The 17,592-nt window shown below is 40.1% G+C and overlaps 2 protein-coding genes across 10 annotated transcripts; one reads left to right on the top strand and one right to left on the bottom strand.

Moving 5' to 3' along the window:
• Positions 1–1,822: 1,822 nt before the first annotated feature.
• LOC100279898 (uncharacterized) lies at positions 1,823–7,300 on the top strand. 9 transcript variants are annotated; one of them, XM_008645268.3, is made up of 10 exons: positions 1,823–2,224; positions 3,355–3,494; positions 3,619–3,905; positions 3,985–4,218; positions 4,304–4,447; positions 4,533–4,660; positions 4,750–4,847; positions 4,966–5,057; positions 5,799–5,935; positions 6,983–7,300. In XM_008645268.3, exons 2-10 carry the CDS (start codon positions 3,377–3,379, stop codon positions 7,050–7,052), a joined length of 1,308 nt encoding a protein of 435 aa, XP_008643490.1. In that variant the 5' UTR covers positions 1,823–2,224; positions 3,355–3,376; the 3' UTR covers positions 7,053–7,300. The 9 variants fall into 9 exon arrangements, 7 of the variants coding, with proteins under 7 accessions (XP_008643490.1, XP_008643491.1, XP_008643495.1 ...); XM_008645269.3 differs by having other exon boundaries at positions 1,824–2,191; XM_008645273.2 differs by having other exon boundaries at positions 1,829–2,224; positions 3,355–3,442.
• Positions 7,301–7,852: 552 nt separating this feature from the next.
• On the bottom strand, positions 7,853–16,387 carry LOC100279899 (Heat shock 70 kDa protein 17). Its single transcript, NM_001152851.1, is given in 14 exon segments — positions 7,853–8,396; positions 8,484–8,556; positions 8,631–8,692; positions 8,779–8,835; positions 10,016–10,085; positions 10,162–10,262; positions 10,350–10,424; positions 11,843–12,004; positions 12,081–12,411; positions 12,665–12,801; positions 12,908–13,153; positions 13,890–14,049; positions 15,069–15,301; positions 15,506–16,387. Coding segments are annotated over 14 exon segments (2,694 nt in total). The 5' UTR covers positions 16,271–16,387; the 3' UTR covers positions 7,853–8,174.
• Between the last annotated feature and the right edge of the window lie 1,205 nt (positions 16,388–17,592).

The raw sequence follows: 17,592 nt of genomic DNA, 5'->3' as shown, positions 1-17,592 counted from the left end.
TAGTCCGATTATTTGTGTTGGGCAATTCAACCACCAAAATTATTTAGGAACTAGGTGTAAGCCTAATTCCCTTTCACTGGTAGATGAGGCAGATGGAACCTCAATCTTATCTTTATCTAAGATCGACTCCAACACCTCCTCAGTGAGCTCCCCACATAGGTGTTAGATTCCCTTTATCTAAGATCGGCTCCAACACCTCCTCAATTTATGATATATACTGACACTAATTATGTTACACGATGTGAGTATTTATGTAACTTGGTACATTGCGTAAAAAATTGTTTACTGTTTCATGCGTACAAAATTAGAATGACAGGAATGTGTGATGAATGTAAATTGATTGACATTAATGTAAACAAAAAACTTATTTAAATATTTTATTTCATCCATAAATATATGATCGCTCTAACAGCAACAACAAGACAGATAAGCTCGCTGTAATCAGTTTATGATATATATATATATATATATATATATCATAAACAGGCGATAGATAGAAAACTGAGCCATGAATTGAAATATATGTCGCAAAAACTAATTAACGTTGGCATAAATATGTATATAAAATAACATAAAAACATGTCTGTTGCTCGTGCCTAGGGACCCGTCGAACCTCGGATGACGTCGCCGTTGCACACCCCAGTGGGCCACCATTGTTGTGCGTCCCTATAATCATCGCCTCGCCTCTGTGATCCACCATAGCTCGCGCCTAGGGAATTCCATCGTCGTCGCTCCCACCTCGAATGTGTCGCAGTCGTGTGCGTCTCAGGGGACCGCCGCCACGCACATGCCCTTCGGGATTCGCCGCTGCAGCCGCTCACACCTCTTATGTGTTGTCTGTGACGAGCCAGATCTACCGCTTCCCGAGATCCGTCTTCGTGCCTCCAGACCAGGGAGCCACCAGTGCGCCTCCGGATCAGAAGCCGACGCGCCTCCAGACCGGGGAGCCACCATCGTACCTCCGGATCGCGAACCGTCGCCTACCCGCCCCGGGGCACCGTCGCTTGCCCTCGGGATCGTCGTTGCTCACATGTCTCGGGAATCGTCGCTGCCGATAAAACCCTTATTCATGACAGCATGGGGTGCTTTTATAGACGCTCGGATCTGGTCCGTCTCAACCGGATGACACGTCTCGACTGGGCTTGCTCTAGTTATTGTAAGCCCAGGGTATATATATATATATATAAACTAATATTATAAGTATATATACTTAGTATTTAAAAATAAATGTACTAATGTACTCATACACTTATACAACATCCACTTCGGTCTCAGGCCACCACTTTTCAATTCTATATAAATCGTTTTTGGCACTAGAAAAAGCACTCATATCCTTAGATATGTTTGTTTGAGATTATAATATATCCAGATTATATAATTCAATAATTTTTAAAATAAGTGTTAGTTTAATTTGTTAGATTATATAATATGAATATATTATAATCACAAACAAACACATGAGTTTAAAATTTGTTGGACTATATAATGTAAATATATTATAATTCCAAATAAACATCCCTTTAAGCATAATCTAGTCCCACACACCTAGATCAGCGGCCGGAAGTGGTAATTGAATATTTGACACTAAGAAAATAAACTCGGTAAACACTGCTCACTTATTATGAGGTCATCTTCTATGTCATGGATGTATCTAGAGGTAATATCTATTTTAATATCGTGAAATATTGTATAAAAGTAATGAAAAAAATAATTTTAGATTCCAACCGTTTAGAGCTAGTTTGGGAGCCTCAAACAAAAAGGATTGGAGGGGCTAAAATCTCTTTCTTATTTAATTTTGAATAAGCAGTGAATTTTATAAACAGGGGCCGGCGTCGAGTGGAGATCCAATCGAAAATCGAACTGACTTCATCTTCTGTTGGTCAACAGGAGAGCCCGTTGAAATCCTGGACCTCTCAATTGTCCTTTTCTCTCTCCCCGCCCACCTTCCCCTGTTCTGCCGCCTCCCCAGTCCGGCGTGCATCAGCAGCGACATCAGAGTCGGCGATGGGAGGCGTCATCGACGTTCTCGTCCCCTTATGTTGATGAAGTGGTGTGCCGTGGAGATTCCTTGACCGATTTCTTGCCGGTAAGACGGAGTCTGCCATCTGCGTGGCTGGTCATCGCGGTGAGCAAGGAACGACGAAGTGCGCCCCTCCGCCCTTCGGCTCGTCGTTGTGCCTTGCGTCGTCGGGTGGAGTTCCTTCCCCTGCTTCAAGCTAATTCGGTTTTTCCCTCTCATCCTGTCAGTTTTCTCTTTGTTGGCATTTTCGGTTCTCTGCTGTGAGGTTTTTTAAGGTGATTTTGTTCGCATCTGTGATTTGTGTCTCTGTGTTCATCGTTTGATGAGGGATTCGATGCCAAATTCATTTGAATCGATTACAGGAAATCATGCAAAAAATCAAACACATACCTGTAGAATTGCGTTGGATTGGATTCCAAAAAATAATGAAGGAAAAAGGAAAAACAAATCTGATCCGATTTTGTGGCCTGCATGCTTACTAACTTCGTTTTTAAGAGGCTCCAGGAAAATGTAATTTTGGGTAGGGTTTGTCAAGCGGTGGTGCCTGAATGTATCTTCTCCTGTCACCTCCCTCCTTTCACATTAGAGTTATTGGGTCTACCTTTACTGGGTCTACTCCTGGATCCTGCTCTATTTAATTATCCTTTTTTGTGCCAAAGCAGCCAAACCGCCAATCACCACAAATTGTAGATTAATGTTTCCAGCATTAGCTTGCTGCTCCTGGTTCCATACCTGCAATCAGTTGCAAATACACCATGTTTTGTACTACCCCCTCCCCCAATTAAACTTTATAATTAAATGAAAAAGTGTAGGAGTTTGCCTAGTGACCACAAAGCATTTTTTGGTGCATTGGAATCTTGTGTATGCTTGAATTTAAAATTATGAATTCAAATGTTGTTGAATTACATGCAGGACCCATAAACTTTGAATTATTATGATGTGAAAAATGATTTATAATACAGTATGTGCACAAGTGTAGATAGATATAAGAAAATGAAATATAGGGGAAGGGATCATTGGTAGTGTCACCCTAAAGTGCTGGAAAAGTTTTAAGGTGCTTCCCATAGAACAACTTCTTGGGGGAGCACTATTGGTATGGAATTGCTCTTATTCAGTTTTTTTGGGGTTTCTGAGGATCCTCCATGTCCCCTAGATTATTGACCTCACTTTGTTCTTTGTATCGATTTATTGTTGTAGGCAGTTATAATAGTAGGAGGTATGCGTGCTTTGTAGAATCATACAGATGCTTGTTGAACATGTGTCTTTGTTTCTGTGTCTGTGTCAACAAGATGTTCTAGCATCAACAAGATCCTGATTAGCATGTCAACTTCCAGACAAAAAGAGTAGAGCAGCAAAATGGAGAACCATGGAAAATTGGATGGGTGGGATGAAGTTCTGGAAGAAGAAGATGAGTTAGCGAGTGTATGCAAATATCCTATTAGCACATCGTACCTTTCTTATGGAACAAGCAGAAGTATGTTATCTCATTTCCAGCATCTCTCCTCTTAGAGAGAATGTTGTGAGCAAAGGAGGACTTTGTTTTGTTAAACTATACCAGGTGGACAATCTAATGCGTGTCCTCTGTTTCCATACTGCAGGGGGCAAAAGTGTAAAGAAGCCTAGATTCTCATTACGAGGATATGATTTTGTTCCATTAGATGTTAAGACTGATAACTTGTGCATTGGGGAGCAAGATGGTTCTTCTGCAGTGCCATCAACTAAAGCTTCACAAACCATGGTGGCTGAACGGTTGGAAAACGTTGAGGAACAAACTGAAGATTTGGCACCAGAGTTTGCCCTTCCACCCAAAGCAAATACTTTAGTTTCTGAGCTGCTAGATAATTTACAGCGTAGGGGTGGTTCTTTTGTCAGGACACCATCTTTGGTGTGTGTTGTCTTGCATTATTTTTTCATATTGGAGTTCTTACATAACACTTATATTACTTCTGAATATTTTAATCTAGTTGCACCAACATGCTCCAAGCATATCAATCAGGGAGCAGGAAGTTTCATCCGGAGTGCCACCAACTAAAGCTTCACAAGCTTTGATGGATGAACCGTTTGAAAATGACAATGGACAAACTGAAGAGTTGCCATCAGAGCTCCCCTGCTCGATCAAGAGACCAAAATTTTCAGTTGCAGAACTTCTAGAAGACCTACAGGGTAGAAGTGGTTCTTATGTTGAGACAGCATCTTTGGTTTGTTTCTTGTGATGTCATTTCATGATTTGGGGTTCTGAGACAAGATAGCTTGCCTCTGAATATTGTAAAATTTTTATTGCAGTCACACCAACACACCAGAGCTAAACATTGGAAGCCAAAGTTCCTTTCTTCCGAGAAGAAAACAATAGCTATTCTAGGAGACAGGAGTATTGACAGTGAGGACCCCTTGGAGCATGTAATTGACGGAACATCTAGCGAGGAGGAAGTATGGTAACACAAACACTTTATATTAGTCATTGTTCACTTGAAAATTGAAATACTCAACAGATTTTTCTTTTATCCTGGAATAGGATGCTACTCAAAACCACTTGAGTTTGGTGAACAAAGATGAGAACCAGCAAACTATGGCTGACCTATTTCAAGAAGTTTTTAATCCAACAAACATGGATGGTGCCATGAAATCAATGAGATCAACAGGGTATAATAATCTCGAATTCTTGCCAGTTCTTATTGAAATGACCATTTGCACTGGAATTCTGATTATTTATTAGCCTTGCTCTGTGGCAGAGCTGGTAACTATGGAAGAATGCAACAGATTATGCACATGGAGAAAGATTGGCATGTGGAATTCTCGAGGCAGTATAGCAGAGAGCACAGTTATTCAGGTGGTGCTGTTGGTAGCAGTTGGTATAACTTAAATGCTTTTTGCTTTGGATTAGGCAGTTGTCTGTTTGTATACAACTATACATGGATTTCAGAGATAGTGACAGTTCAAATTCGTAGGTGATTTAAAGGGAACTACTGTTCAGATTATGTCAAGGTCATTGGAAGGAAAGCTAACAGTCTGCAGCTGCATGTTCCAGGAAAAGGGCAATGTCTGTGATCCATGTCTCCATCTTCCAAAAACTCCTATCTACTCATGTGGCAGTAATCTTCTTAAATTGAGTATTATTTTGCTTCTCATGCTGCTGAGTTGAACAAACATTTTGGAAAAAGAAAAAACAATAATGTTTCAAGATGATTGCCTGTCAGTTGCTTATCCAGAACAGCGTTCTCTTTAGAAAAGTAATGACTGAATTGCCCAATTATGCAACAACAACAACATAGCCTTTTATTCCCAAGCAAGTTGGGGTAGGCTAGAGTTGAAACCCAACAAGATGTCACCAAAAAGAGAAAGCGAGAGAAACGGGAGGGGAAAAAGCTTTTAAGAGCACTAAAAGGGAAAAAGCCTAATCACGGTTCGGGCACGTGGATAGCTTTTTTCTAAGCACTTCTATCCAAACATAACTCTATTGGGATATTTCATTCCTTCAAGTCCCTTTTGATTGTCTTCTCTCATGTCAAGTTTGGCCGTCCTCTACCTCACTTCACATTATTGTCTCGTCTTATGATGCCTATTGGGATATTCTATTCCTTCAAGTCCCTTTTGAATTGCCCAATTATGCAATGCTACAAAATTAAATTTGAAAGTTATTATGCTGCATGTAGATGATCAGACAAAAGATGTCCTTTGTTGTAGACATTAGACCAACTTCTAATTAACTGGCTCTTATGTGGACATGTTTTACCGGCATTCTGCAACAGTTATGTTTTCATGGAACTTATGTTTCATGCAGGATGCCACTATAAGTAATGCCTCAGCAGACGGCACCATGGATGAAAGCAGAACTAGGAGGACTATTATCTTCAGTCCAAAGATATGTAACAATGTAGATCTTCTGGTTGGAAACATAATTCATATCTTCCCACCATGGTATGATTCTCTAATTCGTTTATGTGTTTTGTTTCCCTGCTTCTGTTCTATACTCCTTTTTTGGGTTCCAAAGAGGCATGTATACCTAATGCTAGATTGAACTTTTACCAATTAAGTTCAAAAAACAAGAAAAGTCGACATCATGAATCGAAGTGGCAGGGATGAAAATGATTTTATAGAGTACTACAAGTAGAAATATTGTGGGGCATACTCATTGACCATTAGTTTAAAATAACAAATGAGCGGTCTCTAAACTTGCATGAATCCCAACTATCGAATTTTAATGTCTAGGCCCCTGACCTTATATTGAATTTTGATATTTTGTTGGCACTGGTCAAAACAGGCACCTGCTCATGCATTGATATGGCATGCTGACTAGGTGTTGACTTGGCATGTTACGTCCACATGTCAAGTCTGCGTCAACAAACGATCAGCGTGACATGCTCAGTCCCAATGCTAGCGCTTGTGACAATTGTGGAGATCCAGATACCAAAATAGGGACCCGGATGAGGCCGTTGTGCGTTTTTAGGGACTGCTCATGGATTTTACTCTTTAAAAAATGTCAGGCTTGACCACATAGTACCTAGTCATTCAGGTATACCAAGGAAAATATTCAACTTGAGCAACGTAGGGGGTGTTTGGCTAGAGGGATTAAAGATTAGTCTCTAGTTTTTAGTCTCATTTAGTCCCTTTTTTGCCAAACACTAGGACTAAAATATGGACTAAAATGATTTAGTTTTTAGTCCTTCACATAGATGCTAAAAGAGACTAAAAGGCCATAATTATCATGTTGCCCTTACCTTTTTTATAGATAACTAATATTATGAGTATATTCTAAGGGCATTTGAGTCTTTGGACAATGTATTTAATGACTTTAGAATCTGTTTAGTCCCTAGAACCAAACATGTAGGGACTAAAGTTTAGTCCTAGGACTAATTGAAACCAAACATGACCATAGTCTTGTTTGTGCTACAATATGATCTGGCTTTTTGCATGGCTTATCCAAGTAACATGAAAGTTGAGAAGATTGCTGCATTGCCTTGACAGGAAGGAAGTTAAAATACAAGAAGAGCATGTGATTATTTGCACCTACTTCTCGCACCACCACCGGACTTGATACTCGGAGATATTTCTGTGCTAGCTGCAAAGCTAGAGGCAGACCGCCAGCATAACCGTTGCTGACAGTTTAATGTTGATGTACTCGCAGGGTCTATTCTGTTTGTTTTGTAATCACAAGTGTACTGGCTGCAAAGCTATAGGCAGACCGCAAGCATAACCGTTCCTGATAGCCTAATGCTGATGTACTTGCAGTCTCTCTTCTGTTTTACAATCACAAGTTACTGAGGCCTAGTTCGGATTCTCTAATGTTGATTCCAATCCACATGTGTTGAGGTGGATCGATATGTAACTTAGTTTAAATTACATCCCAATCCACCTCAACATATGTTGATGTCTACTTAATTGCAACCGCAAGAATGGCTGGTAGCCTAATAATGTGGGTGAATTCGCAGTGTCTATCGGTCTATCCTGTTTGTTCTACAATCAGAAATTGCTGAGCACTTATGCCCACTTGCTACAACAATAGCAAGAATGTAAAACTTATGTCAACAGGCGGGGCCTGGGCTTTAAACTAGTGATATATATTTTTATTTTTTTCATTTGTTATTCTGGATTCCTTTCATTTCCATATAAAGTTTAATGAATGGGGAAAAAATCAAGAATCATTTATCTAGGTAAAGGGCAGATGTAGCCAAATGGAAGTTTGAACCTATGCGGGTATACATCTAATTATATATTAAACTCTTGCTCCACCGACGGGTATAGATCTAATTATATATTTAAACACAGCAAGGATTGACGTACAATCTATGAAATTATTTATTTAAAAAATCAAATCAGCTCAGTACAACAATACCTTACTGACGTAAAATCCTATATAGCATTCTTCATTAAAAAATGAAATGAGTTCAGTATAACAAAGCGATTCTAGATCCTGAACTACGCCTTCGAGGCGAGTAACTTACACAACGATGAGGCTGCTATACAGCAATCAGAAACTACCGATAAAATATTTTTGGCCCTACAGCATCTAGTGTTCCTCAACACCTACATAGCCTCGTCTTTCGGTCGTCAAATAAAATTTTGGAAAAAAATGAGCAACCAAAATTTATCCTCAAACTGCCTTCTTGTAGTACATGCGTAATGCGTCGTCCCGACCTGTTCCTATGGATTCTGCTTCTCACAACTCGTCATGAGGTTCAGGTTCTGAATCACTAGTGTTGGCTGATGCAGACTGATCCTCTTCTTGAGCCTTAGATTTCTGAGACGTTTCGGTGTATTCACCCTCGTCGGGTGCAGATTCCGTATAGGTGGTTTTCTCCTTGCTAGCAGGTTCTTCCTCCTTTGCTGTTTTCTTCTCGACCTTCGGTTTTGGTTTTGGAATCCTATTGACACTTGAGACCTGCGCAATGAAAGAGTATATACATTGTAATTACTTTCACGAGCAGTCTCGGGATTTTTTATAGGGTGTTTCTACCAAATTACTAACCTTATCTTGTAAGTCCAGAACTTTCTCAGAAACTTCTTCAGATGTGAAAACTGGTGGGTTAAAGACAGGGGTACTGCAAAATGCTCAATGGGAGTTAGCCACCTTTTACAAGACAATAAAAAAAAGTAAGCTGGCTCAAAAGTATACTTTTTCTGCAGGTTTTCCTTCTCCTTCAGCCAAGCTTTCACTTTCTCTGCTTCACTTACAACCTAGAAGCAGAGCATTACACGGCCAACAAAATGAGCATTACACACAATCTCAAAACAAGTCAATTTCATCAAGCTCACAGGTTTACCTCATCTACTCTCTTTTGGGGGAGCCATGGTTTGTTTGTCTCCCAGTTCTTAACAATCTGAAAAATCAAACGTGCACTGATTTGAGGACAGAATAACACATCAACCACGCATTACATCAGTTGAACTGTTATACTGAGCAACTCCACAACATAGATAAAATGGATGTAAAAAAAACTCGGCCAGTGGGTAAGACGGCCCCATAGTATTTCACAAGATCTCGGTACACTGACTGAGAAATCCCCTGAACATAGGCCTCACCCATGGAGCAGATCATAACCTGGACTGACAATCACTACCAGTCCTCCACAACCCCAGGTTCGGCCGCACAATTAGAATGGACACACTAACCAGTTCAACCCAAAAGATTAAGTCGTTGGGAGAAGCAGGCTAGGCCGCATAGTTAAAGTAGACGCACTAACCAATTCAGCCCAAAAGATTAAGTTGTTGAGAGAAGGTAGGCAATCCACTTATACACTTATCATCCCTACTCATGTGCAACAAAAGAAAAAGACATAAATGTGGAAATAAATGGGTGGAGACATAAATGATGCGAACTCGAGATATCTAGCTCTGATACCATGTTAGAGTGCACACTATAACCATTTCAACTCAAAAGCTCAAGCTGTTGGAAGAAGGCAGGCAATCCACTTCTACACTTTAACATGCACCGTTACCCCAGGCTGGGGTGCTTCCAAATAGGGAGGTACGGTGAGAGGATTCTTTTAACTCCAACCTAAAATTCACTCTTACGGTGAATCAAAATATTTAGGCTGGCTACCTGATTGAGCTAGAGACACGTTCATGGATACAATGGATGTAATGCGTCGGATTTGTTCCCTGCTGTGGAATTCAGTGTATAGTAAATTTAGCCTTTTTCCTGCTTCCACAAAATTATTGATTAATTAATTTTGCGATATAAGACAAGCATGTAGGAGCCCATGCTGGAGAAGCATGGCTGCACATATAGCTTTAGAACAATTATAGCCGGACAGAATCAAGTAAGACTGTTCCAAAAGAAAACAAAAAACATTCAACAAAAGAATTTTGTTTAGATAATCGCAGTGTCAAGTTGCGCTACTGTGGCAAAGCTCTGTTTATTGCACCATTCTTCCAAAGGTTTTTGCTTTAGATACGAGTGAGATTGGATTATTTTGTTTCTTATGGGAGTTCTCCAAATGCACTAAACAACTTAAACTACTGTAATTAAAAATAGTTATTAGGTTCTCTTATTGATACCTTTTGCAGCTCATCAAGATACAATCGAGCATTTTCACAGGCCGTTGGTCGGGTTTTTAATTCATTCAATCTGGGTAAAGGAAAACAATACAATCTCAGTCATTGACTCATATGAACTAAAGGGTATAATATAAACAGTTAGTTACCTGAAAAGAATTGGGTCACCAATGGCTTTAAGTTGGTCAAGACGCTCTTTGAATTCATTAGCTTGAGCATCTTCACCGTCCATATATAACCAATCCTGCACCTGCAATTGTCATACAAACAACCTCACTACTTCAGCGGAAGACTTAATCATCAACTGAGACTAAGAGCAAGATAAGTTTTAAACAACCTCACTAAGTTTCTCAGCAAAGGATTCCCTCTCCTGTTCAGTTGAGACAGTCAAAATATCTGCGCTTTCTTCCAGCTGTTATATATTAAATGGCAGCAGCAGGCAGTCAATATTATACAAATAAGATGTATAATGAAGAGTAACCATCGCAATCAACTTTGTTGCATTTCCAAGTTTATCTAGATAACAAGATTATCAGGACAGCATTGAGTTTCAGTGAAAATCAACATATAAAGATTATCAGGGTAGCATTGAGTTTCAGTGAAAAATCAACAACAACAACAACAACAAATACAACACAACCTTTTCGATCCAAGCAAGTTAGGGTAGGGTAGAGTTAAAAACCTAATAGAACCCACAAGTTATGCTTTGGACACGTGGATAGCTGTTTTCCATTCACTTCTAATAAAGGCTAAATCTTTGGGTATATTCTAAAGTCTCTTCTCATGTCAACTTCGGTCCTCCTCTCTTCCAATTGCTATTGAGTCATAGAATCCCACTACGTACTAGTGCCTCTAGAGGTCTCCGTTGGAGATATCTAAACCATCTCAACTGATGAGAGATAAGTTTTTCTTCAATTGATGTTATCCCTAGCCTATCATGTATATCATCATTCCGGACTCAATCTCTTCTTGTATGGCCACAAATCCAATGCAACATATGTATTTTTAGCAACACCCATTTGATGGACATGTCGTATTTTTGTAGACCAATATTATGAAACATACAACATAGCAGGTCTAATCATCATCCTAAAAAACTTAACTTTTAGCTTATGTGATACTCTCTTGTCATATAGAACATCAGAGGCCTGACGCCATTTCATCCATCCTGTTTTAATTCTATGATTAACATCATCATCAATATCCACGTCTCTTTATAACATTGATCCTAAATACCTAAAAGTGTCCTTCCTAAGCACTACTTGACCTTCCAAACTAACATTCCTTCCTCATGTGTAGTAGTGTCTCATATCTCATATATTTAGATTTAGTTCCATGAGTCATGCTCAACTTTTATTAACTAGCACTACATCATCCGCAAAAAACATACACCGAGGGATATCCCCTTATTATGTCCATTGTGACCTCATTCAACACTATGGCAAAAAGTTAAAAACTCAAAGCTGATCCTTAATGTAGCCATGTTCTAATTAAGAAATCATCCGTGTCCCTATCACTTGTTCAAACACTAGTCACAGTGTACATGTCCTTAATGAGTCCAACATACTTCATTGGAACTTTATGTTTGTCTAAAGCCTACCATATAATATTCCTTGATATTTGTTATAAGGCTTCTCCAAGTCAATAAAACCATGTGTTAAGTCTTTTTGTTCCCTATATTGTTCCATCATATACAAATGGTAGATAGATCACCCAATATTTGGGGTATAATGACAAAAATACATGATGTACATTAATGCTGAAATGAAAGGTTAAAAACCAAAACATCTTAGCAAAGTGTCAACAAAGAAAGCATAAACGAAAATATACCTTCTCCTTCATAGAATATATGTATGACTCTAGGTTATTCTTAAGTTCAGCAGTTTTCCTCCGTTCTGCATCCTTCTTATCGAGTGCCTCTAACCTATTTTTTGCTTCAGAATACAACTCCTTCGAAAGAATTGTTCCAGCACCAGTTGTTTTTTCCACAACCTATAAATAATTAACATTCTAAATGAACTACACGTGCCAATATTACCGCCAAATTACTAGAGCAACTATAGCTTACCTTCAATGGAACCCTAAAAGTTCTTTTCTTTAGCACCTTCTCTGTAATAATTTCTTGAGCATTACTCTCATCAATGGGAGTGCTCGAATTAGTATTACTGCCAGAACTCAGATTTTCCTTACTATCTGTTGTGCTATTAGCTGCTCCTACTTCAGAAGAAGAATTCTGATTGGTGATGTTACTCTCTAGAGTCAATATCTTCTTTGGAACTTCAACCCATTCAGTTATCTCAATTACTGCTTCTGCTCTATCAAGAGCAATAATTCCACTTCTACTCAAAGAAAAATGTAGATTTGCTTTGATGGGTGCAGATAAATTACGGTTTGCATACCTGGTTGAGAAAGGAATATGCTTAGTTTATGCAATAAAAATAAGTATTGGGTACAAAGAACAGAATAGCAATAAAAACATTGACCAATATCAATTAATTCATTATAAGGTTGAGCACTTTAGTTTGAATGGTTACCAGCATGGCAATACCATATATGTTTAAAAGGATGAATTACAATAAGAATGTTTAGTACTTTAGTTTCTTATGATCAAGACTTGAACTTGAAAATACAGAAAGAAGTATGGTCACTTACTTTTCACTGGCATCTGTCAGTCCTGATACGGAATACTCTGCAAACTTGTGTGATGGAATGCCTGGAGGCAGTTCATAAGCTTTGTCATAGTTGAGAGAGACATCGAAGTCCTTTGTATGTCTGATGGATCTAAACATCTGTAGATAACAAATGGGTATTGAGCTATTTTAGATGCATCCTTGCAGATACACGATGAAGAGTTCACCCACAATTTGAAGACAACAGGAAAACGACTTTACTAACCTTTATTGGCATTTTCTTCATTCTTGGAACCAAAATTTGGTCAATACTTTCATCCTTGACATAATCTAGGCCATCTATCTCAAGTACAAAAGCATAAGTAGAGCCATCAATCATTCCCAACTTACGGTTCAACTTAATCCCGTCACTCAGGTTAGCAGCATGAAGTGAAGCTCCGAGAACAATTGCTTCATCAGCATCAAGATGTTTATCCAGGCCACGCCTACCCAGAAATTCCTGCAGCTTAGCCTGCAGAACAATATTGTTGCAAGTGAGCCAAAAATGTAAAAAAACTGTAGATCATACCCCATTTGAAAAGGTAACCAAATTAGGAATGATAGTTTGTATTTTGAATATTGTATAAAAACAAAATCCCCAAACATATTAGGCATGAAACTCTATATGTGTGACCAGAAACAGTTTACAATCCTTTAAGATCACATAAAAAGGGATTAGTGCAAATGCAAAGTTATAACAAAAGGTATTGGTTAAATAGAAGGAAAAACGTATAAAGCAAACAGTAACACATGTCACCTCAATGCATGTACCCATGTTATAATACTAGATTAATTTCTATAAGCAAGAAGCAGTTCAGAGAAAATGCTCAAAAGACTAAATAATCCAAGTATTTTGTTTGTTGAATGCCATGACAGCTAATAGAATTAAGGAAAAGTGTGTGGCTGCTCTGCTGGTTCTGCAAAAATCTAGTCTGCTAACGGAATAATTACTAGCTTCAGTAAGATTATGTTTGTTTCTGGTACAAGTTTGTAAGAGTGTGTGTTTGTGTGAGCGTGGTGAGTGTGTAATTTATTTGGTTTCTCCTTCTCAATGCAATGATACGCAGCTCTCTTGCGTATTCTACAAAAAAAATCTATTACAGACGCTACGAAGATACTTCTAGCTAATAGATATATAAGTGGTTTTGGAAAGCACTGCAATGACAGAGTTTAAGTAATAATCTAAAAAGACAACCAAATTTATTAACCTGCAGTTTTGGAACCCGGGTAGCTCCTCCTATTAGTTCTACAGCATAGATGTCATCGATCTTCATGCCAGAATGTGTCAGCACTTCTTTAACTGGAGTTAGAGCTTGCTCCCATAAATCCTCACACAGCTCTTCAAATTTCTCACGTGTTATGGTACTCCTGTAACAAAAAAGATAGTGCATAAGCTCAGTAGGTAACACAATGAAAATTGCCCCAACCATTATTTAAGGCCACAAGCTCAATATGTATAAGGTCTAAACCAAGAGAAGCTGAAAACAAAAACTAGGGAAAAAACGATAAACTCAGCGATTAAAAAACTCGGTCGGTAGGCGAAATACCGCCCCCACGGTATTATATTAAGAAGAAGCCCAATCAGAGTCCCGGCCGAGAAAGGTCACGAAAGCTAGCCCCCGTGCAGTATGAGGGTCCGTCCCCTATAGGACGGATCTTTACTCGTGCTTTGAGCCCTCCCAGCTCCTACATGAGGATCCGCTCCCATAGGTCAGTCCATCTCATGTGCACACAACCAGGGGAACCAGCGAATGACCTTTTTTAACCTTAGCCTGAAATTCGCTCCCAATGGAATTCGAACTCAGGACCTAAGGAGTGCTACTCAGACCACCTAACCAACTCAGCTAAAGGATAATTGGCCCGATTATTATATAGAACACAGTCTCCATATAAAAAGCTTTAACAACCAATTAAGAAGTGGCCCAAGTGATCCAGAACTAATACACAACCTTTGTTTGCAATTCTAGTAACCTTTATTTAGATGAGATTGCATCGATGTACTTCAAAAGGGAAAAATAATCAAATTTTAATCTGACACTACCTCAATCCTTTTTTTATTTGACGTCAAATAGTGCAAAAATGAACTGCAAAACGTCAAATAAAAAAATGGAGGGAGTACATGTCAAGACACTTGGACAAATAAGATATATTTCATCCATGCAAACTCCAAACCTAGCAGGTCTGCTTCCAGGACACCTTTAATTAATGTGTTGTAATTCTTTTCTTTCCAGAACAATTTTAAGCTGACAAATAAGGTTTGACAGTAAATTTTGCAATGTTGGGTGCATTTTCATTGATCTTGATTCTTGACCTTTTTACATGCTGCATCCATATTTCTTGAGCAATAGTTATGTGTTTACAGTATATAAGATAGAGTAGAGATGCACCTGAAATCAACATCATTATACAGAGATTCTACTGAAATTGGAGCTGCAGTGTTTGCACTAAGAATTTCTTTGGTGCGCTTGACTTGCTTTTTCAACTTAGCCATTGCCTTGGGAGACTGACGGATATCAACCCCATCACCGAGCTGCTTATTGAATTGGGCAGCAAAATAGTTGACCAGACGCATTTCCATTTGAACGCCTCCAAGCTCAGAGTTCCATCTTACGTCCTTAACCTGCAGAGATTAGTGTTATCAATATAGTATTCTGGAGTTGTCACTCATCATATCACATAGCAGCACGGCTCAAGAAAAGAGAAGGATATTTTCACCAGATCTATCATACTAGGCATGAGAAATACCCACATCTAAGATTGCCATCAGACATCTGAGAGAGGCGCAATTGAACAACTACCAGAAATGTCAAGAGAGGGATTTCACCTGGAACTGGTTAACGGACACTGTCTTTCCGAACTCCTTGGCGTTGTATGCAGAGTAGTACACTAATGCAGCGTAAGTGCTACCAGCGCCCATGTCGTAAAAGATGACATGCCGCGACGCATTGGAGAAGTCCTTGTCAATCCCGTACTGAAGCGCGGCCCCAGCGTGCTCGTTGATGAGAGAAAGCACGTTGATTCCAGCCAGCTGCGCAGCCTGCGTCAACGCCCGGCGCTCGGCCTGCCCAAAGTAGGGCGGCACGGCGATCACCGCGTCCCGCACGGGCGCCCCAACGTGCGCATCGGCGAGCCCCGCGGCGTAGTGGAGCACCATGGCGACGATCTCCTCGAGGGAGTATACCTGCCCGTCATCAGCGCGAACCGCGGCGGCGCCGCGCGCGTCGGGGACGAGATCGTAGGGGAGGAAGAGCGAGTCCGTGACGGACTGCACGTAGGACAAGGGCTTGGCCAAGAGGTCCCGCGCGCGGGCGAACACCTTGGACGGGTGCCGCGCCGTGATGCCTGCCGCCTCCTCCCCAGAGAGACGGTTGCCGTCGGCGAGCGAGGCGAGTGCCGGGGACTTACGCTTGGACATCTCGTTGATGGCAACAGCGATTGGAGCACGGCCTGGGGCAAGATGCACAGCAGCGACCTTGAGCCACTCTGAGCCGAGGTCGATGCTCGCCACCGCCGCGGTCGCCGGCGGGACGGCGACGGCCGCCGCGACAAGGACGGCGACGAGGATTCCGTAACTGCGGGGCTGCGACATGGCTTGTGGCTACCAGCTGCGTTCAGTGCAATAACATGTGCAAGGGGTTAGGGTTCGGAGATCTGGGGTGCGGAGTGGCTGGAGGAGCACGCGGGGGAAGGAGGTCAGAAACTCAGAACGATCTCGAGGACGGGAAGGAGGTGAAGAGGGCGTGCTCCTGCTATATTTCGGGTTCCGATTTTTCTTTTTCTTTTTCATTGTCCTTTATTTATTGCAATTACTGATTTTGGTTACGGACCGAGCAGGACCGGCGCGAATTGAGTCATCAATCCAATGAAAACAGGCCACGTGGCAAGACATCCACGTGGCGTTTCACGGCGAGCGCGGTGCGTTGGACGCGCGAGACAACCGCCGTGCTACTTTCAGTACGGCTCCTCGAAACTGACAAGTCGACCATGCCTGTTCTGGAGCCTCCAAGGCTCTAAAAAGTGTGTTTGGAAGATTTTCTCCCGGGTTTTCTCTATTTTTTACTGAAAAACGGTTATAAATGGCTTTAAGACAGAGAAAATTCGACCAATCAAAGTTTAAGATTGATGAAATGAAACATACTCTCTATCTTAAAATAAAAAGTGCTTGTGTGATCTTCAAAATTATATTTTATCACCAATTTTGTATTTTAAGTACAACTTTCGTCGCTAATTTTGTATATCTAAGTAGAAATCCAATGTTACCGCTTTTGTAGTATAATAATAAATTTCTCATACGATAAGACTAATTAATGCCAAACATATTTAAATGAATTTTATATTTTTCATATAATTAGACTCATTGCCTGTTAGAGATTAAAAAATTGAAATATGGATAGACGATATAAACCATGAGTGTAAAGTGCGATTTGCACCTGAAATTGCCGAATTTTAAAAACAACAACAATAAAATTGAACCACATGAAAAAATTCAGCCACATATAGTATAGTTATTTTTCATACACTCGTGTTTAAGACTAAATTTTAGAGTATATTATTATATTCTTTCATGTTTCTTTTTACCGTCTCCATATAGCATTTCCAATAGACTAGGTAAATGGCTCATCGAGCCAAATTTTGGCTATCCAACACCAAAATAACTCCCCAACAAACTAACTGTTGGGACTATGCTTCGTCGCCGAAGGTCTTGTAGGGAGAAACAGCTTCGGCTGAAGCTGTCCGCATGTGATGACCGAGGGTTCCTCTGTATGAAGCTTCGGGATTACAAACCGACTTAGGAGTAGAATGATGTTTTAGTTCATAAATGTTTGAGTCGCTGTTGTAATTCCTTATGAGGGACATAATTGTAATTCCTCACAGGCTGTATCCCATGCCTATAAATAGTGAACAGTATTC

The sequence above is a fragment of the Zea mays genome, chromosome 5 (assembly GCF_902167145.1).
Source record: "Zea mays cultivar B73 chromosome 5, Zm-B73-REFERENCE-NAM-5.0, whole genome shotgun sequence".
NCBI classification, from domain to species: Eukaryota; Viridiplantae; Streptophyta; class Magnoliopsida; order Poales; family Poaceae; genus Zea; species Zea mays.
The sequence above is the reverse complement of the archived record's forward strand: the minus strand, read 5'-3'. Positions and strand labels throughout refer to the sequence as shown.

Bases quoted from the DNA above. Each gene is read 5' to 3' on its own strand.
- LOC100279898 (XM_008645265.3), top strand. From the start codon at position 3,480: ATGGAACAAGCAGAAGTATGTTATCTCATTTCCAGCATCTCTCCTCTT. The intron at 3,906-3,984 runs GTGTGTGTTGTC...ATTTTAATCTAG, and splicing joins TTGTCAGGACACCATCTTTG to TTGCACCAACATGCTCCAAG. The intron at 4,661-4,749 runs GTATAATAATCT...GCTCTGTGGCAG, and splicing joins AAATCAATGAGATCAACAGG to AGCTGGTAACTATGGAAGAA.